The sequence below is a fragment of the Epinephelus fuscoguttatus genome, linkage group LG15, assembly GCF_011397635.1.
Source record: "Epinephelus fuscoguttatus linkage group LG15, E.fuscoguttatus.final_Chr_v1".
Classification (NCBI taxonomy): domain Eukaryota; kingdom Metazoa; phylum Chordata; class Actinopteri; order Perciformes; family Serranidae; genus Epinephelus; species Epinephelus fuscoguttatus.
Window position 1 is genome coordinate 11,597,502 of NC_064766.1, and position 24,768 is coordinate 11,622,269.

Genomic DNA, 24,768 nt, shown 5'->3' on the forward strand with positions numbered 1-24,768 from the left:
TACAGCTTTCATTTTCATTTAGGTTTTCTTAGTCAAAGAAATATCTGCTAAGCCTGCCTGTGTGGTGCTAATATTATCACAACAGAGGATACTTACCCTCTGTAACTGACACGCTGCTCAGTTGGGAAGCCGTGGCACTCGTGTCAAAGACATGTCATTCCTGGAATTCAAGCCCATGTTGCGTAGAAAGGTGTTTCAGCATATTGCTGGTGTTTCCAGCCTTACTTAAAATGATCACTTTACAGACATTACAGTAGTGAGGCCACGCTTTTGTCTGTTTCTTCCTCAATGACGTCAGGGATTTCATAGGCTCAGAGGAATACAACTCCCATGGATCAGACATTCTGGAAGCAGTACTTGATTCCCATCCTTAACAGGGAAGTATGCACCAGCGACTTGTTTGTGATGAAGATTCATTAACAGTCATGTCTTTAACACTGTAAAGAAGCGACTCCAGTGGGACTCGAACCCACAACCTTTGAATCACATCTCTGATGACTGACTAGAAGTCCAACGCGCTATCCATTGCGCCACAGAGCCTGTTATATGGATGAAAATAATCACACATAGAGCTTACTAGACAGTGTCTTCAATCAAATTTCATGTAGGGAATTTGAAGTGCATGCTAGCAGCTAATAGAGCTTGTATGTAATGAAGATTTATCTATAAGAGGATCAGGAGGAGTCACGTGTTTGTGTCTTAAACTCAACTCAACTTTTTAAAAAAAATACCGAAAAAATGATCCCACTAAAATTAAACTGAAGTCAGAGCCAGCCGCTAAAGAAGCTTGTTTGTGATTAACGCACAGACATGATTTTAACATGACTTACACTGTAAAACACCATGTACATCCAAGTGTAAAACAACAACTCAAGTGGGACTCAAACCCACAACCTTTGAAGTGTACCTCTGATGCTTGACTCAAAGTCCAGTGCACTATCTATTGTGCCTCAGAGTCAACAGCGACCTGAAGTGCTTTTACAAAATACCCTCTTACCAAGTTGTGCATACCACATCAGTTGGGTTTTTGTCTCAGCTTCACTTATAAACACCACCACTTAAAAGCACCATTTAATTGGTCACAAGTGTGAAATTGAAATGCCAAAGCTCCATGTTTGTAATAAGGATTCATGCACAGGAGGACTCACAAATATTTTCTCTCTAAAACCCTTACTTAACTTTTATTGTAAACACTTTAAAGATACACTGTGCAGGATCTCTCTCTAAAACGATGTATAGACTCATACAAATATAATCACTCTCATCCATTAATTATTCATCAGTATTACCAGAAGTGTGTGGCTGTGTTTTTATCTGCAGAGACTCTGCCCTCTGCTTGTATTTGCCTGACGTTCCTGCGCACAGCACGCAGCTGAGGTCGGGGGCTTTATAAAAAGGTAGCGACCAGGTGCTGGATTGTAAGCAGCACGCATTCAAGAGGTAGCTGCAAAGATCTCAGACAGCGCAGAAAAAAACTGCAAATGTAGGAGTAGATGCTGGTCTACACTCAGTTTTCACTAGGAAATCAGAGTGGTTGACAGCAGCTAAGGGAGCCTGTTTATGATACAGTTGTCTCAAAGTCTCTATTTATAATGTAGCGACTCCGGTGGGACTCGAACCCACAACCTTTGAATCACATCTCAAGTGCTTGACTAGAAGTCCAATGCGCTATCCATTGCGCCACAGAGCCTGTTAAAAAGTCTCCTTGAACTTGCAGATATGACATGAACTGGCCAACTTGCCACTTTCAGGAAAAGATGACCACATCAGAGGGTTGTTTGACTTAACTTTTTACCCTATATACTGTGAACACAGACCCCACAATGAGTCACACACATTTGTTTCTTCAACTTATATTTCTGTAAATTCTATAAAAATGATCCCACTGAAAAGCATCGATCAAAGGAATGGGAATTGATCGGATTTTATTGATACCAGTGCCGTTATTGGTTCTGCGTATCAGTTCAATTCTGTATTGGTTCGCTCATAGATTCCTGATCAATTCAAGCCCATGTTGCGTAGAAAGGTGTTTCAGCATATTTCTAGTGGTTCCAGCCCTACTTAAAATGATCACTTTACAGACGTGTAGTGAGGCCACACTTTTGTCTGTTTCTTCCTCTCTGTCGTGAATGTCAATGACGGCAGTTTGGCATCATTGTGAAAAGCATAAACGCTATCAATAGGCTCAGAGGAATACGACTCCTATGGATCAGACATTCTGGAAGCGTTACTTGATTCCCATCCCTAATTAGGAAATGGAATCATGCACCATCAACTTGTTTGTGATGAAGATTCATGCACAGTCATATCTTTAATGTGACAAACACTGTAAAGAGAGTATTACTATTCATCAGTATTACTGGAAGCATGTAGCTATGTTTTTATCTGCAGAGACTCTGCCCTCTGCTTGTATTTGCCTGACGGTCCTGCGCACAGCACGCAGCTGAGGTCGGGGCTTTATAAAAAGGTAGCGACCAGGTGCTGGAATGTAAGCAGCACGCATTCAAGAACCTGTTTAAGATTGAGATTAATGAACAGGAACACAGAAGTTGTTGTCTCAAAGCTACTATTCATAATACAGCGACTCTGGTGGGACTCGAACCCACAACCTTTGAATCACATCTCATGTGCTTGACTAGAAGTCCAATGCGCTATCCATTGCGCCACAGAGCCTATAGATGGTTGACATATGCAGACACACACATACACACACGCACTCACTGACTTTTCAACACAGTTTGACATTGATATTAGATCATCAGATGATTTGAAAAACAGTATACAGAACATTTAACTTTGTAAAGTATATAGTCATCTATTAACAGTATAAATTTTGCATAATCTGACACTTGCTGATGAATTTACAGCAGATTTGATGTGGTGAGTGTGTTTGTCATATCGCCCAGAGCCGATCACGAGGTTCCAGGTTGAACATTATCATAGTTGCTGAAGGAGCCATTGACAGACAAGGACAACCCATTACTTCAGATTTTGTGAAGGATGTGAGTAGCGCTCAGTTTCAGACTGGCGCAGAGGAGAAACCAGAAGCTGGACCAACTGCTGGATAGCAATATGTCTGAAAAACAGAAGTCAATGACATTTATAGTACAGCATTTTTGTCAGTGTTTTAACTTTTTTCCTTTAATCCAGACACTTGCCACATTCTGAGGGAAGGTTTTATTTGTTATTCATTTATTTATTTGATTTTTATTTTTTGAAAAAATCTTTTGCACCAGTTTTTACTTTCGAGATGTTTACTTTGAATTATCTCCATCTTTGACTGTCATGCTTGTACTAAAAATGAAACTGTGATTTACCTCAAACATTGGCCTGTCTGTCAGAGGTCCCTTTGTTTGCAGTTTCACTGACTGAAAACTGGTGGCAGCAAAGTGGATCTTAGTCAAAAAAGAAGGTTGCTTGCTGGGGAAGTCATTGCGAATGTATTGGGGTAATCAGCAGAGGTTTCAAAATATTCATAATGTTTTAAGAAGAAGAAAAGTCATTCAGCTCATTTGTTAGACTCCAAGGATTTTGGTGAGAAACACTACATGTGAACTCAATTGTTTGTTTAAAATAAAACCCCACATGGTATCTTCAAGCTTACCCTTCTGTCTAATATCTTGCCAGAAGTAGGTACCAGAATTAGTTTTAATGATGTGCTATCAGGCCTTCTCTGCAGGAGGATAATCATTGTGTCACGTCTGAAGTACATTTTCCATTTGCCCTTCAGTTTCTCAGCAGTGCTAGCATGCCTCATTAAGAACAAACTGCCCCATCAAGCTGTAACGTTAGATAGGAAACTTCCTCCACAATGTGACAAGTGCCTACTGAAGAAAGACAACCAACCAAATGTCAAAACGCCTTGGTACATGAAGGTTTATCAACACTTGACTATCCTCCATTACAGGATCCAGCTTCTGGCAATGCAAAATGTTCTCTGTCATGTTTTTGAATGCTTTGCTTCTTTTTATCCCTTTAGAACCGCGCCGATAAGAAAAGGCTGAACATTATTATTGTAGCTGAGGGTGCCATAGATTGCCACAACAAGGCAATAACTCCTGATTATATCAAGGATGTAAGTACGGCGGACAAGCCTGGTCAAGTCATGGACCCACAAACTCTCCTTCAGTATCACATGCTTTTTTCCCCCTTCTTAAGGACCCTCTCACTTATTATTTCTTGATTCCATATATCCGTAAGGCATTTATATATATGTTTTATTCCACTCCCACCCCATGTCGCTGTGTTTGCACCTTTATTTTTCATTTCTGCAAGTTCACTTCTTCTGCATGCACATTATTTGGCACTTGCTAAGATGGTGACATGACAGGAGATGTTTTGCATGGTTTCTCTCTCTGTGTTTTTTTCCTTTTGCTTGTCACTTTTATTTCTGCATTTCTTTAAATTACATAGCATCATTTACATGATGCTATGTAATTTAACAAAGAATTAGTGATATAAAATGCTATGTTAGTTGACTATGTTGTGATTTTATGTGTTTAAACTTAAGTAAGAGCAACTGTTTGTAGGAATATGTTTTCATGATGTGTCTCTGTAATCTTTGGACCCTTTCATGTACAGCTCTTTTTAGCTTAATCGCACTAAAATATGATAAGACAATAATTTACAGTAGATTTAACAGGACATTATTGTAGACATGTTGTATACATTGACCCCATAAACCTCACTGTATGCTGTCATCCCACTTCGCTCTCCCTCCACATCAAGCTGGTGGTACGCTGCCTGGGTTTTGACACCAGGGTGACCATCCTGGGCCACGTGCAGAGAGGTGGGACACCCTCTGCCTTTGACAGGATTCTGGTAAGTCATGGTTTATTCAGTACTTCTCTATGGTGAAAAAACCCTAACTTGATTATTTACTTATATTGCAGACACCTTGCAGGTCGATATTAACCTTAAATTACCTTCACAGGCCAGTCGTATGGGTGTGGAGGCAGTGCTGGCGTTACTGGAGGCCTCTGCCAACACCCCGGCCTGCGTTGTGTCTCTGGTTGGCAACCAGGCTGTCCGACTACCACTTATGGAGTGTGTTCAGATGGTAAGTGTGCATGATGGAGAGACAGAGGTCGACTCCACAGGGCATCAAGTGTGCTCTGCGTAGAACAGAAAATGAGATTAATGACTTGTCCATACCCATTGAGTGTACAGTTGCCCATGTACAGTACACATGTTGTGTGTTTGGGATACAGGTCATAGGAAATTGCAGATTAAATAGTCAACTGAACACCTTAAGAAGAGCAATGTATTCAGACAGAGTTTTTGTGAATTTGATAGTACGATTGCTTTATTGAAAGTACAGTAGTACCATTGCCAATAGTGGGATACTTAGTGGGCTAAAACTGTACATTAGTAATCGAGGTAAAAACACTGGGCCACAGGGGGAGCCACAGCGATCGGTTGCATTTTAGCCATTTTGAAGCATTTTTCTGTTGTTATAGCGCCACCCAGTTGCCAATTAGAGTTAAATTTCTCCAGTCACCTTGAGGCGTCCTGTTCTACATATCTACCAATTTTAGTAAAAATCGATATGGCAGTTAGGCCTAGATAAGAAATTATCTCTCTAGCGCCCCCATTTTGTTTGATGGGGTCAATAATGGAGGGGTCCCCTCAGATTATGTGTGGTCATATGCCTACAAAGTTGCGTGATGATCAGTGAAACCCTTGCGATGTTATACACCTTTATGTGATGAGCCACGCCCTCCGCAATATTCATTGCCTTATAGAAGCTCAGTTTTAGTAAGTTTTCCAACTTTTGCCAAGAGGGAACTTTAGATAATGGTCCCTAGATTATGTTCACCGAGTTTCATATTCAGATAGAGCAAAGAAATAATGCCACTCACACCTAAACAGACTTATAGGCCTGTTACAAGTGAAAAGACTGGCATATTTTGACCTGTATGATGACGAGGCTCTTTTATATCTTGTCATCAGACCCAAGAGGTGCAGAAGGCCATGGATGAGAAGAAATTTGACGAGGCTGTGAGACTGCGTGGCAGGTATTTTTTTTAACTTTGATATGATCAAATATAGGATTAATTTCCTTACAAACAAGTTTAAAGTTGCAAAGAAGTCACTTACTTTTTCCTCTTGTTCTAGTACGATCTTGGACAGATTCCAGATAGCACTCACTCTTGTCTGTTCAGCACTGTGCCCTGTTTTAACATTCATTGCATTGATTTTCACTTGACTCAAAAGGTTTTTTCCACAGCATTGACAGAGCTGACACACACTGTGGATTTACTACACTTTGTTTTTAATGTCTGTCATCTGCAGGAGCTTTGAAAACAATCTGACCACCTACAGACTCCTCTCCTACCGGAAGGCAGATTCTGAACTTCCAAATGTAAGTACCCTCACAAGCAAATAAAAAATAAAAAACTATGGTTATATTATATAAATGAGATTATCACAATTTTAATTCTCCTAATGTATCTTTCCCACCAGCGTCTCTGTGATTTGTACGCTAGCATAAGGTACTTCCTGGTCAGGTGCCTTGTGAATGCTGCAATCTTTTTGTGACACTAATTACCTGTTTTTCTGTGACTGTCTCTGTCCTGAGGGAGAGGAGGAGGCGGGGGATGAAGAGCAGTCTGATGTATGTAATGAGTAATAAGGGCACAGCTGAGCAGGCCCTAGGTCAGCTTCTGCAGGCGTAGTTCATAGAGCAGATGAGCCTCACAGCAACTAGTTGAGACCTTTTAATTCATCCTCCTTATTACTCACCCTAGCTCCCAGTTCCCCCATGCTGAGATAAAACGCTATTAGAACTATGAGTAGATTTTAGTATTTTCTATGTGTTTTTATTTTACAGAGACAAAATCAAATTATACAGTGCCACAAAATGACAGTGCCAGTGCTCATCATCTGTCGCTCTGTCTGTCATTGCTTATTTCTTCATGGCTCTGCTTAGAAGAAGAAGTGCAGACATGCAAAGAGTTGCATTAGTTCTTCAATGCAGTCACTGTCAAGGACAATCACAGCGTCAACTGTGATCTGCTTCAAATGAACCCGAAGTAGCCCTCCTTACAGTTTAATGTCAAGTCTGTGGAGAATAGTGTCTTTGCTTGTTCATAACTCAAACTGGACAGGCTCCACGCTCTCTCTGTTAACAAGACTAGGTCAAAATCCAGTATATGGCTGGACCATGAAATGGTAGAGGTCTTTTAATTTGAAACAGGAAGTGGCATTCACTTAGTCACGGACTTTGCCCCACTGTTGTGGTCCAGCCCAAAAATTCATGTAAATACATGTGAAAATGAAGAACAATCATTAGACACAGTAACACAGCAGCAGGGACCCGCTTTCTCTGGAGCTGTAGCTACCCACTGATCATTTGACACAACCCTCTTTTCTTCAGCTCTAGTCAGTGATGTATGTCCCCATGTGGCTGATGGAAGCTGCACAGTCATCGGCCACTATCACAGCCAAGATTAATCGGTCAAACTGATTAATTATTCAACCTTTAGTTACAGGTTGTTACTGAGGTGGTGGCACCTGTTTCAAATTGTGACACCTAATATTTTATTTACTCATAAATTTGATTTAAGGCTCTTGTATGATTAAGACATGGCTGTTCCTCAAGCATACTGATGAGGCGACCCTGTCTTTCCTCAGTCTTAAACTGCCATTTCGATGATGGCTAGCTAGTTTGTTAGCTTTCTTGCTAATTCCGCTATGCTTTTATGTTAACGTTAAAATGGCCGAACAAAGCTGTCTTTAATCTGACAATAGAAATGTGTGTTGCTCATGTAGCGGCTAGCTAGCTAGCTATTTTCACCATGCTATCATGCTACACTGGTTACAGACAATGAGGGATACAGATACAGGACTGTCAGCGCCTGTTCATTTTGCCAATGGCCAATGGCGAAACATAAACACTCATGTCATCACTCACTCCAACCAATGGCCATGACTGACTGACTGACTGACTGACTCACTCACTCACTCACTCACTCACGGACAGACTTTATAGTGCCGGCCTTGCATGCTGCAGTACAGCCAAAACATGGTCGATGGCTAGAAATTACAGCTCTGGTTAGGTTAACTTTGAATATGATGTGGAAAATAAATGTGAGAGCCACTAGACTGGGGAGTCAAACAATCATGGTTCACACATATGACACTGGATTTACAATGTTGATATTACTGTAAAAAAATGCTTGAAAACCTTTGGAAAAATGTAGTCATGCTGAGCATATGGTAAATTCCTCCTGAAACATGTTTAAAAGATAGAGATAGAATGCTTACCCTGGATATATTTTGAAGATTAATGTTGGTGCCAAGGCAAATGCTTTCTTTAAATTAAAGAAAACATGCTGGACCTCTCAGTACATTAGTGTTTACAGCTGTCTACAGTCTCAGCAAAGTTATGATAAAGAAAGGAAGTGTTTGATATAACAACTGGTGTAGCAGACCAAGAAACTGTCCAAGACTGCACTCCATTTGTGAAGTTCATCTGCAGAGAGTTGGATGCCTGTCCATTTTGAGCTTCTCCACATCGTTTGTCTTCATGCACTTCAAGCCAAACCATGCACTCAATTATCCTGTCAGACAATTGCGGGATGAAAACTGTCAAGACCTGAACCATCATTCACTCGCAGCAGACACACCAAATACCAATAAGGCCTTTGTGGCTGAGTGTATGAGGCTTCCATGCATGTGTGGGTCATGCACACACAACTTGATAAGCTTCACCTGAAATATGGGCCACGTGCACTTTGATATCAGTGGTTAAATGTTGCTTCGATTGTGCCCTAAATTATTTTCACCCAGCTCCTAGTGACACAGACGACTTAAGTTTAAATAGCAAGAAAACGTTGCATAGCTTTTAGTGAATGTTTGCATTTGACTGTTGATATATTCAGTAGTTGTCATGAGAAAGCAGCTGCTGCTTCATTGCGTCTTTTAGCAGCATGTGGCTTCCTGCATGCAAGGTCAATTGTCCCTGCTGCTGTCTTGCCTGGCTCTTCAGCTGGATGATGTTGTCAGACGGAGGCAGACAACTGTCCTGTCAGGCATGGAGAACAATAATTCTTCCAATTTACCAACTTCCCGTCTGCTATAAAAATCGCTGCTCGTCTTCATTGCCTCTTAAAGTTGCTGATATACCATCTTCTTCAGCCAGAGCATGATGCTGTGATTGTACACACTCATGTCTAAGGTGTGAAGATGATTAAAATGTGACAAAGCTTGGGGTTGTTACAAGATATGGCAATACTTTGTGCAAGTATGCCAGGTTTTGCTCTCTCCACTGTGTGTTATTTCTGAGTGTAGTGTGTGTGACTGCTGCTTTCTGTTGTTAATAGAGCTCCTTCAACGTTGCGGTGCTGAACGTCGGCGCGCCGGCAGCAGGTATGAACGCCGCCGTGCGTTCTGCTGTCAGAGTGGGAATCACTGAAGGCCACAAAATGTTTGCGGTCAACGACGGCTTCGAGGGATTTTACAAGGGACAGGTAAGAATCAGGATCAGAATTAAAGATTTTATTGAGCTCCAAGGAGAAATTGTAAAACCATACAGTCACTATGATGTGAAAGTACTAATAAAGGGTAAAAAAAATAAGACATTTTTAAGAATAGAAAAACTATAAAATGAAATGCTAAGTATGTAAAATGTGTAAGAAAAATATAAAAATATGTGCATTATGCCACATTAGTGTGTATAAAACTAGTATGTAACATTTTAGAAATATAAAAAAATATAGTGTATAATGCAGTGTACAACACAATATATACATAAATAGAAACAACAATAAGAAATATGTACAATACATGCATCATATGTGAAATATATATTCAAGAGTGGCGTTGCTAAGAACAAACAGGGATAGGCAAAGAATATTGGGCAGTTAAATAATGGTAAAGTAAGAGTGAAAGTGATACATTAAAGTATGTAGGGTTGCTGATGATTATTTTCATTGTCGATTAATCAGTCGGTTATTTTCTAAATTAATTAATTAATTGTTTTGGGAATAAAATTTTAGAAAATAGTAAAAAATAATTCCCATAATTTCCCAGAGCCCAACAAATGGTTTGTTTTTGTCTGATAGACAGTTCAAAATGCCCAAAGCTTATGACAAAAAGCATTAAGTTCTCTTATTTAAGAGGCATGGCGCCAGCAAATGTTTTTTTTTTTGGCGTAAAAAATAATAATAAAAAAAAACTACTTAATGATTAAAATAGTCGTCAATAAATTTGCTGTTGATTGACTAACTGAGTCATCGCAAATTGTTGCAACTCTACAACTGTGTACAATATATATTTATTAACAGTACATTTGTCTCGGGTTGCATCCCATAATCTATTTTTTCAATTCACTGATTAGACGTGTCATCTACAAAGTGTCAGAAAATGGTAAAAAAAAAAAAAAAAGTCCCTCATTTTCTCGGAGCCCAAACATGACATCTTCAAATGACATGCTTTTTCTGACCAACAATCCAAAACTCAAAGACATCCAATTTACACTGATATACAAACCAGAGAAAAACAGCAAGTCCTTCCATTTTAAAAGCTGCAGCAAGAGAAAGTTTTGCATGTTTAGTTTAAAAAACTATGGTAACACTTTACTTGAAGGTATCTACATAAGGGTGACATGACACTGTCATAACTATGACATGACACGGTCATGAACCTGTCATGAACATTATGTACATGTCATCAACATTTATGACTGCTGTCATTAAGTGTCATTCGTTTTTTGTAATGTCAATTGCCATGACAAAGACAACTTCTGGTAATGTCACTTTAATTAATGTCAAGTTGTCATAATCAAGACAACCCAAACAATGTCAACTTGTCATTACAAAAACCGAATGACACTTAATGATAGCAGTCATAAACATTTAGGACATGTGCATAATGTTTATGACAAGTTCATGACAGTCTCATGTGATAGTTATGACAGTGTCATGTCACCCTTTATGTAGATACCCTCAAGTAAAGTGTTACCAAAACGATTATCATCCGTTGATTCATTTTCTTGCCATCAGCAAATTGTTTCAGCGCTACATATTTTAAAAATCAATAGCATTTTCTTCCAACTAAAAGCTTTCTCAGTATATTTTTAAACAATATATTGATTTTTGTTATTTTACAGTACAGCAGTCATCAAAAATTCTTATCCATGTTGTGTGAAATGTGTGCACCTCTTACTCTTAAAGCTAAAAATAGAGTTTGCTGTCAAATGCATGACCCATGCATTCTTCTATACAGATAAAATCCTTGACTCAGGCGACCCCTGCAGTACTCACCAGTAAGAGTGAAAAGAGAAAGTTTTGCATAAAATGTTATCGAACATGTAACAATGTCTGGGATTTTATTCTGTCAGCAAACTGTTTGAAACATTTAAATGAACTAACACACAGTTTAATAAAGAAATCTGAAGTTGATCTTGCTCAACGATGGTCTCAGTATTGTGAGAACTCAAGTGCAAGATAAGTTTATCCAGCCTAAATAAATAATACAGTCATGCTGTGCACACTGTAGCTCGAGGTTACTACGTTACTCAAGTATGTACAGAGCTTTATTCACCTCAACTTGACACCACTGACAAGCCAGCATATCTTAAATCGTGATTGGTCAGGCCAGTCTGCTTTTCTCTGTGGCTGTTATTTCTTCACTCTATGACTTTTATTACATCTGATGTCTGCACACTGAGACATTGGCCGCTGCATTCCTCAGTGACCCAGCAGCAAACTGTACAGTCAGCGTGGGATGTGACTTTTAACTTGCTTAAAGCTACTGGCCCTCATTATTAAAAGTAAACAACAGGGGCAGGCAACATTCCTCAGAGGTCATAGTCACTAACTGACCAATAGCAGGAAGCAGGAAGTGCGGGTGCAGCCTCTGTTCTCACTCTCCACTGCGCTGGTTATAGTGATAAGACTAAGTGTGTCCAGATAAACAGTGCTACTTACTGTAAGCCAATTACTCCACTCCCACAGCAGCTATACCATGTATATAACACTCATATAGGCTTTGTCTTAGTCATACTCCTCTGATTGCGTGTGTGCTTTCCACACACACACACGTACACTCTCTCAGCTGTGCAGAGAGCAGCAGTGACTTGTTGAAAGCGATGAAGTGGGGCGAGTTGTCACGTACAGTAGAAGGATTAGACTTGAAAAGTGAAGCTGTGATCCCTGGCTAAAACCCCAACTAAGTAGGACACAGTTTATAATGTGGAGTTGCTGGTTAAGTGTGGCTGTGCTGGGACAGTAACAGTTCAGTGAGAAGAAGGAAATATAAAGAGGACCGGAGGCTGACATGTCAAAACTTCCCTCAGATGGGCTTGGTTTTGCAGGATGGAGGAGTGCACACTTTGGTGGGCTCTGTGACCGTCTCAGCCCGTGACTGCACATTTATACTTTATAACTTGAGTGCATCTTTGTAAGAATGCAGAACAAAAACCCTGAATTGCTTTGGTTGGATGAGAATAAGAAGTTGGACTAAGTTGGAAAGTCAAATGCATGTCAAATATGAAGACATACAGATTATCCTATTCATGTTTTTTGTCGTTTGTATATTTGCTCTCACAGCTGTGTACATGGAAGTTGACGGTCTGCCTTGTAAGCCTGTTTGGATTAGGCATCTGTTGATGCAGATCCCCTCTGTCCAAGTATTTGTTTATGTTGTTACTGGACTTAATTTAGTCCATCCAAATGTCAGTATTTTTTTCAGTATAAGGTTATGATGATCAATTTGAGAATGTATCAGTTGTCACGTAAGAGTTTTTTCAATAAACCCGGGGAGGTCTAGTCATTGTTGCAGCCGTGCCAGCAGCACAAGAACCAAAAAATAAAAATGTGCATCAAGCACACAACGCTCTGTGTGATGCAGGACATAAGGCGCTGCCACCGGGTGAAGTTTTTATGGTATCCCAACATGTGCAGCACGTCCCTGATGAAGGTAGTTTTCCATGTTTTACTGCTTTGATTGCAAATATTCTATTTTCTTACCCACAGTGGATCTAACCTTGCAGATAGTGTTGGCTTTATATTCCCAGGTTTTGAGATATGACTCCTAAGATTTCGGCCTCCACCCCAAACAATGGATTTAAATGACATTTTCTCTGTGGTGCTTAAGGCATAGAAAAATTAAATTGGAGAAATTTAGCAGCAACATATTTTTTCTGGAATCAGTGTCCTGGTTACTCTGGATAATCCACATAGTGAAGTGTCAACAGTTGTCTTCTGTATAAAGTAGCTCTAATGAAAGTGATGACGGTGAGGTCTGTGGGTCTCTGAATCTTCACCTGTACATCAACAAAAACTAAATATGGAAGTTTAGAACTTGCAAGGTGACGTAGTTTTATCAAAAATGAAAGGAAATGTGAATAATTATCACCTTTCTGTGTTTTAAAATCAGATCAAGGAGATCAAATGGGGAGATGTTGGTGGTTGGACTGGCCAGGGAGGATCACTGCTGGGGACCAAACGGTAAGTAATGATTGTATCGTATCGTATCGTACCATATTTTATGGTGTTGTATTGAATTGTATCATATCGCATCATATTGTATCGTACTGTATCGTATTGTTAGTGACTTAAATACTGTATACATTTTTTGTTTCTTGACCTTACATGAAATGCTTTTTTTCCTACTATAATTTCTATCTGAGGAAGCCAATGGAATAGTGGATCCTCAGATGGGAGATATAAAAAAACTTTCTGTTCCCTTTGCTCTGTCAAGAACTAATGAGTTACAAAACCTTGACTCTAACGTTTGATGAGTTTTGTTACCACAGAGTGATGAGGATATTATATTGTTCGCCTTCTCCTGGAATATAAATGGTATCTGAATGAAGCTGTATTCTTTACAAATCACAGAATATATCCGTCTACCAATTTACAGTAGGTCAGCTAAAAAAAAAACATCCACAATTCTTAATTCCACATGTCGTCAGTGTTGCTAACCTTAGCTGGTTGAAAAGGAACAGAGAGAAAAGGAATTAAGTGGACAACTGTTTTACCATTTCTGAATTTCCTTTCTGTGTGCTGCTGCAGAACTCTTCCAGGCAAACACCTGGAGAAGATCGCTGAGCAGATTAGGATCCATAACATCAACGCCCTGCTTGTCATCGGCGGATTTGAGGTGTGTAACGTTACCTGATTTCTGAATATTGCAATATTTTATCTTTCTGAACGTTTTATCATCAAAACAAACCCAAAGTAGTTGTGTTTCCTCACACTTTTAAATGTTTACTCTGACTGTTGTATAATTCAAACAAAAGCTACCAGTAATTGTTTTAAAGCAGAATTCTTGAGTTTCTTAAAGATAAATCTGAATTATTTTTTATTGTACATGCAGTATATACTGTGTTTAACATCACTGAATCCATTTCACTTTCACTGACTTTTTGTCCTGTAGGACATTTTACATTTGCAAAACATGTCTTGACTTCTGTATAATCATATTTTCAGAATACAATTAGGACACATTTAAATGTTAAAGGTTCTCTCCTTGTCTGTTCATGTATGTTAATTATGTCATGGCCAAACTGCTAAGCCAGAACCTTGTAATGATCAATCTGAATCATAATAATGATTTTAACCAAAAGATGGGTTTAAGATGCAGCAATAGAGCGACCTAGATGTTACCCTCCCAGGTTTGAACCCTAATATCAAGTGTGCAAGTTACTTTTTGGGCCCGAAAATGGAGCTCCTCGGACAGATTGGAACAACATTTCAAATCTAAGTTAAAAAAAAATCAGTAAACTATTTAATTAAATAAGAATAAAACATGTAAATTTTCCAAAACACAATGGTTTTTGGCTTGGGCAGCTTGGCCAGAAGACGAACACTGTCTCCCTCCCTGTTTTTCTGTGTGTGGAGCTACAGCGTCTACTTCCTGTGTGTGTGTCTCATTGTCCGTCATAATTGGCCTGGCTCTCTCCTCTTGGCTTCTCCCACCAGTACAGTCCTCCTAGACCATTTGTCTGTCCCACCCACCACTGTTGTCTCTGATCTTTCTACTGCATTACTCTTGCAATCCATCTCCCACCAACATGCCCCGCCTACCTCAAAGCCCACTTTTCTTAAGCTTGGCAGACTGATAAACAATAGTGCATGTCTTGCATATTGTCTAATGTCAACAAGCTAAGAGTTTCAGGCTCCTGCCACCACGAATTAGTTTCAAACTCAACACATCTCCTCTTGGCTACTGTATTTGTAAACACCTTGGCGTTAGGCCTCTTCACTCTCCGCCCACACCCTCATTCCCTCTGTCTGTACATCTTTAACAACAACCTATAAGATGCTGGCTGTCACTGCTGCAGGCCTACGTGGGATTACTGGAACTTTCTGCCGCGCGGGACAAACATAACGAGTTCTGTGTGCCCATGGTTATGGTCCCTGCCACCGTCTCCAACAATATACCTGGTTCAGACCTCAGCATTGGCTCAGACACTGCGCTGAATGCCATTACTGATGTAAGTGTGGCTGGGTAGAGTGTGTGTGTGTGTGCTTGTAGTTGGACATGCACACCATCCAGCCTGTCAGAGTTTGGGGCTTCGCTGACCGACAGCTCGCAGCCTTGAATTAACAATCAGAAGGTGGACTTTATTTGACAAATTAAGACGAGACTTAAGTATAGGGTCACATGATAATGACTTCTGGTCTATGTCACTGCTGTAATGAGTCAGTGACTGCAGTATTTTCTGTGTAAACACAGGCACACTGACCCGAAACAACAAAACCTGTGAGCAGGATTTCCTTAGACCTTAATGGAACAGACTTAACCCTCTGCTTTCACATAAACAAAACCATTTATATAGTATATGCTAATTGTGCAGTACATGTTAGAATTATGACTCAAACAACACTTCAGACTAGTGACATATCCTCGGACAAAAATGCTACACACATTGACACTTTTTTGATACCCTTGAATTACCTGGGAAGCGTAACGCATTCACTTGAGAGAGAAAAAAATCTTTCATGAACTGCTGTCATAAATCACAGCTTTCCTTAGCTTGTTATTTACTTTACTGAGGTACTTGTTGCAGCCACAGGTCCTAGGACATTAAAACCTGGGTCACAATTACCACAGAAGCAAACAAGCAGGATCTGGCTCCTGTCCACACGTACACCGCATGAAGACACATACTGTACAGCAAAAAACCCTTAATACTGGTTGTTGCTGGAGGCGAGCTGTTCAGCGGTGGTCCCAGGTAAGTGCTTGGGCATGTAGTGACGTGTTGTGGCATGTTTTTGGCGCGTGGCCCTGCCGTGTTTGTGCGGCCTGCTCTGTGTTTGTTTAGGAAACAGCAGACAACTGGACAGCGATCCGGTTCAATGCGACAGGGAGGCTCTGCTCGCACTGTAATGGCACAGAGTCCGTGCGTTTGGAGAGTAAGTCTGCATGCTGTGTGGGCACGTACGAGTCCAGCATCACTGACCGCAGTCTGCAGTTTAGTGTTGTTAGTGCTTTGAACCAGGCCAGAGCCCCTCTGTACTGGACATTCTTGCACATAAAAGGAAACATCAACCACCACAGCCAATGGAGACCCAGCCCAGTCTTTATCTTGCCGCGTCAATACCGTCATGTGTCAGCCAGGGTGACCCTCCCCGCTCCCTCACTCCCCCATTCCATCTCCTCTCAGCCAATGGGAAGCCAAAGCCCCTGTCACCTGGAGAGAGCCAGCCAGCAGCACGCACACCACGAGTCATGCACACACATTGCAAAGCTGCACCTTCGTGGTCTCAGTTTATTTGAAATGCCTCCCTTTGCTTGTGTCCTTCAACCTGGACTACAGGTGTTGAGCTGAATCTTCACGCAGAATTCTCATGCTGATCCGACGATATCTTCAAAACAAAAAAATTACAAACATGTAGTGTTATTTTCAGAGTTGGGAAAGCCCCTAAAACAGCGTTTAGATTATTTTTCAGCAGCTCTGCAGAGGGAAAGATCACATACTGTCAAGCTCATTTATTTTAATGACTAGTATGTGGGATTTAGTGTCATCTAGCTGGAGGTTGTACGAGAACCTCAGGTGGCCTTCTCTTCAGTATAAAAATGGGAGAGGCCGTGTCTAGAGCCAGTGTTTGGTTTGTCTGTTCTGGGCTACTGTAACAAACATGGCGGTGCAACATGGACCCACTCGTGTATAGATATAAACACCTCATTCTAAGCTAATGAAAACACACCCATTTTCAGGTGATCATACACTAATGAAAGCATAGTTATGGATATTCTATTCAGTCTGACAATTGAAGTGCAACTGCAAAAATAGCGTATTAAAATAAGTACACAGAACATACTGTAAACACTTAGTATGTAGCACTGAACTAGGACACAGCTTCAACCCAAGGGACTAAGGATACAAGCCAAGGGAGCCACTGAGCGCCACGCAGCAGCCTGTAAAAACACTGCAGTCTCCCACACAAGGACACACTGACAGGGTCTCAGACATACACTGTGCCCCCTGGTGCTCTAACCATGTATCACGGCCACCACCATCAGGCCTTAGAGTCCCTGCTGCAGCTGTACGAGGCCCGGGCCGACTACGAGGAGTTCTGTATCCCGATGTGCATGCTGCCTGCTACCATTAGTAACAATGTTCCTGGCACTGACCTCAGTATCGGCGCTGACACGTCCCTCAACGCCATCGTGGAGGTAAGGGCCAGTGGGAAAGACCAAAACATGAGGAAAATCACAGCTAGAGGCATCTCATAGTGTTACATGTCTAATGATAATGACACTTAATGTGAGGAAATCCCCAAATTATCCCAGTTCATCTCAGAAATGTTTATGGAAAAGAAGTGAAACTACAATCTGTGAGTACACATCTTCCTGCTCATCCAAAATACAGAACTCTGCTGACCATGGTGCACTTGCATGTCAGCTGACTGCTGCAATGTCGTAATGATGATCTTTATTTTGGAAGCAGTTATGTGGCAAATCCTTCTCTTCCTGCTAGTGAAGGTTGTGATGCTGTTTGTGTTTGATGAGTGCCTCACTGTGACATGCTAAGTCTGAATTACAAATGTCAATGCCTTGGTTTTATCTGCTGTTAATACCAGATGAGTGAAGTCTGCCACTAAAAACAGTCAAATAAGTGCCAAAATATTACACAGTCATTCAAAATACTGAGGTTTGCCAACGAGATTAAGAGTACAGTATACCTCTGTGATAGATATTATCCAGACCTGGTAGACTTCTCTCATCTGATTAGAATGAAGGCCCAGTATGCACAGGTCAACTCTGACATAATCACAAACCATCCCAATCTAATGATTCTTAATATGGGAATCTTTACCCGTCTGTGTCTGCAGAAAAACACAAAAATATTACATAAATAAGACACTTTTTTGTGGAAAAGCTTACACTTAATCTTAAGAATTGGAAATATTATTTAAGATACCCTAAGTTGTTCATATCCTGCAACAACATATATATATATATAGACCGTATATATTCAGATATAATAGACCGAATACAAGACACGCATCCAAACTGACAATCATATCAACCAAATCAAGTCCAACAATAAATAAAACACTGAATATACTAAAAAAAAATATGCGCAGTCTTGCAGTAATAAATAAGGAGTTAACCTGTGCATCACTGAGACGCAGAATGTTTAATCCAACTCTTCTTGTAGTGTGGACTGCAAAAGGTGAGTATGGCTGCATGTTTACACAATCTGCTAAAGTAATAATGAAAACAATAAATGTTACTTATAAGGCGCTTTTCTCAACCCAAAGTAGAGCTGTTTTGATTCATTGTTTAATCTATAGACATAATGCTGAGTTCCCTTCAGTTTGTCACAGCCTGAAGTTCATATTGTTTCCTGAGAGTGACCAAAAACCTAAAAGTATTTCATCTAAAATTCATATTAAATTGATAAAAGTGTTAAAGACTTATTTATATGATTAATTTACGTGATTAAATAACAGATGAATTGACTGATCGGCTCTGCTTTGGTGAGCTCCCTGTGGCAAACGAATGCTTGTTAGTAACTGTGTAATCTGTGTGCGATTCAGACATGTGATCGCATCAAGCAGTCAGCCAGTGGCACCAAGAGGCGGGTCTTCATCATTGAGACCATGGGGGGCTACTGCGGCTACCTGGCCACTGTCGGCGGTCTGGCTGCAGGCGCCGACACCGTCTACATCTACGAGGAGCCGTTTGACATCCGGGACCTGCAGGTAAGATATTCAGTCTTATTTAAATATTAGAGAGCTGCTATGACCCTTTCGTCTCCCTGCTGAAACCCATTTTTAGATGAGTACCTTTCTAAAACAGTGCCTGCTGCACATCTGCTTCATAATTCATAACCTTATATAAAGCTCAGTTGTAAATGCATCCACCCTGGGCTCTCATAAAGCAGCACAGATCACACGTCACTGTTCTGTGAGTGTTGCAGCAGCTTTCCCTAAGTTCATCACTGCCTCTGCCTGGATGTTTCAGGAGCATGCAGGTGACCCAGATTATGTCAATGCGCCTGAAGTGATTTATTAATAACCTCTGAACTGCATCACTCATTCCATAACAGACAGATCCCATCAACACAGATCAGGTCAGGGTGATTAGAGGTGTTGAGGCTGTCATTGTGTTTATGGTGTAACTGTCACACTGGTGTGACGCTGTAAGGAATTATTATTAATTATTATTATTATTATTATTAATTATTTTTTATTGCCTTGTATGAGCCACGTTGTACTATTATATACCATTAAGCAACAACAGAAGATTGACATTGATTAAATTTAATTTGGTTATAAGTAAAATAATTAATTGTTAGACATCATTAATAGTCTGCTTTATTATTATAGCCCTAAATCATAGAAGTATTACCTGAGGCAGTTGTTCCATATCAGCACGCTGTTCTACTGCAAAAAGTATCATATTTGGAAATGGTAAAAACACAATTTTTTCCTCCTCTTGGCATTTTCAAAATTGCAGAAGTGATAAAAAAAGGAAAAAAAGCGATACTCCAGATGAAAGGAGCACTGTAACACCCAAAGGAACCTTCTTTTGCTTTAAACAACTCTTTGCTTCACCACAAGGGCAGAATCTGCAATTTTGGTGCCCCCTGCTGGTTCAAATGCCCCCCTGCATGTCTCCATCCTGGGAGGATGATGAGAGGGAGGTGTGTGTGATTTGTGGCTGGATCAGCTGCTCGTGCAGGTTGCAGGGCGCCGTTGCTCCGGTTTAACGTGAGGCTTCGCTGTGTGTTTTCAGGCCAACGTGGAGCATCTGACGCAGAAGATGAAGACGAGCATCCAGAGAGGCTTAGTGCTCAGGTGGGTGTCGGTGCTCATACGCCAGGCAGTTTGTTCTTCTCTTTAGTGTGATATTGCCACTGCTGTTTCCTCTCGCATTAACTTGCTACATTGAGGTGTGTGTGTGTGTGTGTGTGTGTGTGTGTGTGTGTGTGTGACTGAAGGAGAGAACACAACAAAAGAAGAGTAAAACATGTTTACATACTCCATTTAAATGGTAAAGAATTGTGTTTTGTCTTGTTGTAATTTGTTCTCAATTAATTACACAAACCCAGCTGGTCTTAAAATATCTCTGACAGCTAAACGACCTCACACACACTTTACTTCATGTCATCTGTTGTGGCTATTTTAGTCCACTGCACCATCACACTGTATAAATTGCTCCCAGCAGGATGGAGGTCTGTGGAAATAGGACAAATGTAATATTTTGGACGTGTAGGTGACATTGTGTGTCTGTGCTGAGGTTTGCACCTGTTTTACATAAGTATCACACTCAAGCACAGTTTTGCATCTCAAGTAGCTCTGCAGGTTGTAGTGGACAGAAGAGTGATGCCCTGGCTCAAGGGCACAAGAGCACTGGGGGTATAGCGATCCATCAGCATAAGGACACTACCTAGTCTGTTTAAAGGGCTGGTTCACCCAATTTACTTCCCTATAGGTGTGTCTAATCATGCAGATAGTTTTGGTTTTATCTGTCCAGGTTTCTGGGACTGTGAGAATTCTGTCTCCACACCCAAAACGATGGAAATTAATTAAATTTGTGTCTCTTAAGGCACTCAAAAAAATCAATAGCAGCTTTTCCCCAAGAAACAGCGGCTTCTGTCAAGGTATTATTTCAGTGAACTAACCCTTTAACTAACCTGTTGCCCTTGTAATGTGTCTTTTAGGAATGAGAACTCCAATGAGAACTTTACCACTGACTTCATCTACCAGCTGTACTCTGAGGAGGGACGGGGAGTGTTTGACTGTAGGAAGAACATCCTTGGTCACATGCAGCAGGTTGGACACACACATAAAAACACACTTTACTGTACATGCTTTACTGTCACTAGTGGAAGTTAATTAGCTGGTGATATAGGGAACAACGTTATCCCGAAATTGCAACATGAAGGAGTCGATAAAACTTTCCATGGTTGTTATACAAATTGTCTTATTTAATATTCTGACATATATTTCCCAGCCTTGTTTTTAAACAGAAGAATATTTTCTTTCCTTTCACAGGGAGGAGCTCCATCACCTTTCGATAGGAACTTTGGCACTAAAATTGCTGCTAAAGCCATGCAGTGGATCACACGGACGCTCAAGGAGTCTTACAAAGGAGGTAAAAAGAAACTCAATAACCACATCTGTTTAGTCTTGGTTCCTTGATTCATCATCGTCTGTGTGTGACTGGCTGCAGTATGTGTTTGGTTATAAAGGCTGATGCTTGTCTTCGATGCAGGGCGAGTGTTTGCTAACTCAGAGGACACCGCCTGCCTGTTGGGGATGCGTCGCAGAGCCCTGGTCTTTCAGCCCGTGTCACAGATCCGGGATGAGACGGACTTTGTGTAAGAACCATTTTCAGTGTTACTCTCTGTAGTAGAACAGCTCCTTGATTTACATTCATTTAAAAGACGAGATGAACTTTAACAATTACTAACTGTACATCATAGTTTCTTTAAGTGTGACCTACAGGCCAATGGTGGCCCTCAGAAACATTTTGCATGGGCCCTGAACATGACATGAAGTACATGCATTATATATTAATCACCTGTGTTCCATTTCAATACTTTGATATAAGAGCCTACATGTAACACACCACTCGGTTGCTGTGTCAAACTGCAGTTTAATGTGGAAGTGAGATTTAGAAATTTTGTTTTATGTGTGTACTTTATTTGTGCGGCCCTCAATCATGTGCTGAATCTCTAAATTGAAACTCAGTCAACAAAACTTTGAGAACCCCTGGTATCATTTGTCTTTAAAAATGTCATAAAAAGTCACAATATGTCAAAAAAAATGACAGAAATATATGTTATAGTTTAATATGTAATAAAAAAGTCACTGTATCGTTTGTCATGAAAAAACACAGTAAAAATGGCACAATAGTTTGTCATAAAAATTGTCAAAAGTCATAGTGTAGTATGCTATAAAAAAGTCTTAAAGTTACAGTAAAAAGGCATATTATAGTATTTCCTAAAAAAGTCATAGTACAGTGTACCATAAAAATTAAAAAAAAAAGTAAAAAAAAAAAGTTTTTCATATAACATGTAATAAAAAATTATTGAACAGGATGTCACGAAAAAGTTACAGTATTTGTCAGAAAAAAATCTTTAAAAAAAAGTGCCATAGTATGGTATGTCATAAATATTTTCATAAAATAGTTTATTATGCAATAATATATATATATTTATTTTTTTAAAAAAGTTAGAATATAGTGTGTCATAAAATTGTTCATAAACATGTCAAAGTGTAGTATGTCATAATCATTTTCATAAAAAAATCATAGTGCAGGATGTCATATTTTTCATAAAAATATGTCATAGTAGAGAATGACATAAAAAAATATTAAATTATTAAAATTATAAAAAAATAATGTAGTCATAATTCCTATATAAAAATGTCATTTTTTTTAAAATGAAAATGGTAATTAAATGCCATACTATGGTATTTTTTATGGCATTCTCTACAATAACATTTTTGTGACATACTATGACATTTTTATTAAAAATGTGATGGCATTGTAGACTATTGACTATGACAATTTCATGACATACTGTAGTATGACACTTTTAATGAAAAAAAATATGACATATACTATATGCCAAAAAAAAAAAGTCAGAATACAGTATACCATAAAAATGTCAAAAAACTCAGTTTAGTTTGTACTTAAGTATGTCATAAACATGTCACATTACAGTTTGTCATAAAATTAGCCACAGCCATAGTATAGTATGCCATACAAACAGATTTAAAAAAAAAGTCACAATATAGTATTTCAAATAAAAAGTAATAGGATAGCACTAAAATGTCATTGATAAAGTCATAATACAGCATGTTTTATAAAATTTCATAATGTAGTTTGCCATAAAAAAGTCCATGTATGTTGTATAGGCCCAGGGGCTATACATATACATATTTCTAGGTAATGCTGGTGGAGGAAAAAAAAATATTTCTTTCATTTTGCCTCTTAAATTTTAAATAATCTCTTCTTAGAAGAAAGGATTGCCCCAAACTCAAAGCTACAGTGAATCTCCAGCCTGTCAACATGAGTGACAGGATGAATGTGGTGCGATATAAAAATCTGGTCCTTGTGTTTGGTCCCCTCAGCCACAGGATCCCCAAGGAGCAGTGGTGGCTGAAGCTCCGTCCACTGATGAAAATCCTGGCCAAGTACAAGACCAGCTACGACGTGTCCGACTCCGGCCAGCTGGAGCACTTGACCCGGTTCCGATCCAGAGAGTCCAACAACACGGCGGCCATCTGAACCGTAGCACTGCTGCCAGAGAGTATCACTCCAACAGGAAAACAGCTTCACAGAACAGTGACGGCTGCTCACACTATGACTGATCGACTGCTGATTGACTGCAAATACATTTAGGTAGAATTTAAAAGATAGCTGGTAATTTTAGAAAGTTATGCTGTATGGTAAAGCATGGCGATTATAGGAAGGGATCTTCTATTTTTCAGATAATGGATGATGAAATTAAGATAGGGACATATTTAACGAGGGTATGACATGTGGGATAGAGCTCTTCACATAGTTTCAACAAGCTAGCAGAGCTCAAGTGTTTTCTGGATCCTCAATCAAAGTTATTATAGATTTAAATATATATATAATAAGCACTCCTCATCATGTACTGTATAAGTATTTAAGTTTTAGTCCTGAAAATGTAGCTATATTGATATTTTTTTTAACTACCTAGCTGAGCAAAGGCCCATGTTGTGTCAAGGCAGCGAGGCTGAGGTGGGCCATTCCTTTGAAGCTCTTGTCATTTTTATTATTTTCTACAGCACTTTTAGCCCCATTATTAAAGTAATCCTTTAAAGCTGCTTCTAAAGAGATAATATATAAATATATGTCAGGAGGATCACATTCTGTCAATCTGTTCACACCTTGAAAAAATCATTTTGATTGTAAAATGTAAATGTGACCTGCAGGAGGTTTAGTGAGCCAAGCTTGCCTTGTGTGTGTCCTATCCATGCTCATTGTGTGTATGAGTGTGTGTGTGCGTGTAATGTGGTGTTGCCTTAGCCGTTTGTATCCACCATGGGCTTTGTATGTGGCATCTTGTAACTGTATTTGTGAGTCGGGTCCTGCTGTTGCTGTAGTTTGGCGGTGAAGTAGAGAATGTTTGAAACTTGTACGCAACATTAATTTAATGAGCTGGCAGCGTGATGTGAGTGTCCTGTCACAGAGTAATAAAGCATTTATTGTGTGGAAAGTTATGAAACTGTCGTGATATGTAGCAATGTGTTGGTGTCTGTGGTGCTCGTGCCATTGAATACATGATGTTATGGGCTACTGCTTTCTTGCAGAGTTAGATGA

General features: G+C 39.8%; 1 protein-coding gene and 3 non-coding genes across 6 annotated transcripts in view; 1 reads left to right on the forward strand and 3 right to left on the reverse strand.

Moving 5' to 3' along the window:
* Positions 1-24,673, forward strand: part of LOC125901663 (ATP-dependent 6-phosphofructokinase, platelet type-like) — a 36,295-nt gene extending 11,622 nt beyond the window's left edge. Inside the window, exons 8-23 of one of the 3 annotated variants that reach the window (XM_049597453.1) lie at positions 2,907-3,002; positions 3,980-4,075; positions 4,729-4,821; positions 4,934-5,059; positions 5,953-6,017; positions 6,295-6,364; positions 9,327-9,473; positions 13,384-13,454; positions 14,022-14,109; positions 17,479-17,631; positions 19,002-19,166; positions 20,203-20,264; positions 21,131-21,242; positions 21,465-21,564; positions 21,685-21,790; positions 23,550-24,673. In XM_049597453.1, the coding sequence (XP_049453410.1) occupies positions 2,907-3,002; positions 3,980-4,075; positions 4,729-4,821; positions 4,934-5,059; positions 5,953-6,017; positions 6,295-6,364; positions 9,327-9,473; positions 13,384-13,454; positions 14,022-14,109; positions 17,479-17,631; positions 19,002-19,166; positions 20,203-20,264; positions 21,131-21,242; positions 21,465-21,564; positions 21,685-21,790; positions 23,550-23,706 (1,707 nt within the window). In that variant the 3' untranslated portion in view covers positions 23,707-24,673. Of the gene's footprint in view, positions 1-2,906; positions 3,003-3,979; positions 4,076-4,728; positions 4,822-4,933; positions 5,060-5,952; positions 6,018-6,294; positions 6,365-9,326; positions 9,474-13,383; positions 13,455-14,021; positions 14,110-15,292; positions 15,446-17,478; positions 17,632-19,001; positions 19,167-20,202; positions 20,265-21,130; positions 21,243-21,464; positions 21,565-21,684; positions 21,791-23,549 lie in introns of all 3 variants that reach the window. The other 2 variants (XM_049597452.1, XM_049597451.1) reach the window with 2 other exon arrangements.
* Positions 449-540, reverse strand: trnar-ucu (transfer RNA arginine (anticodon UCU)). Its single transcript is given in 2 exon segments — positions 449-484; positions 504-540. It is a non-coding gene; the product is annotated as a tRNA-Arg (tRNA).
* On the reverse strand, positions 1,599-1,690 carry trnar-ucu (transfer RNA arginine (anticodon UCU)). Its single transcript is given in 2 exon segments — positions 1,599-1,634; positions 1,654-1,690. It is a non-coding gene; the product is annotated as a tRNA-Arg (tRNA).
* On the reverse strand, positions 2,582-2,673 carry trnar-ucu (transfer RNA arginine (anticodon UCU)). The gene is given in 2 exon segments: positions 2,582-2,617; positions 2,637-2,673. It is a non-coding gene; the product is annotated as a tRNA-Arg (tRNA).
* Positions 24,674-24,768: the final 95 nt, after the last annotated feature.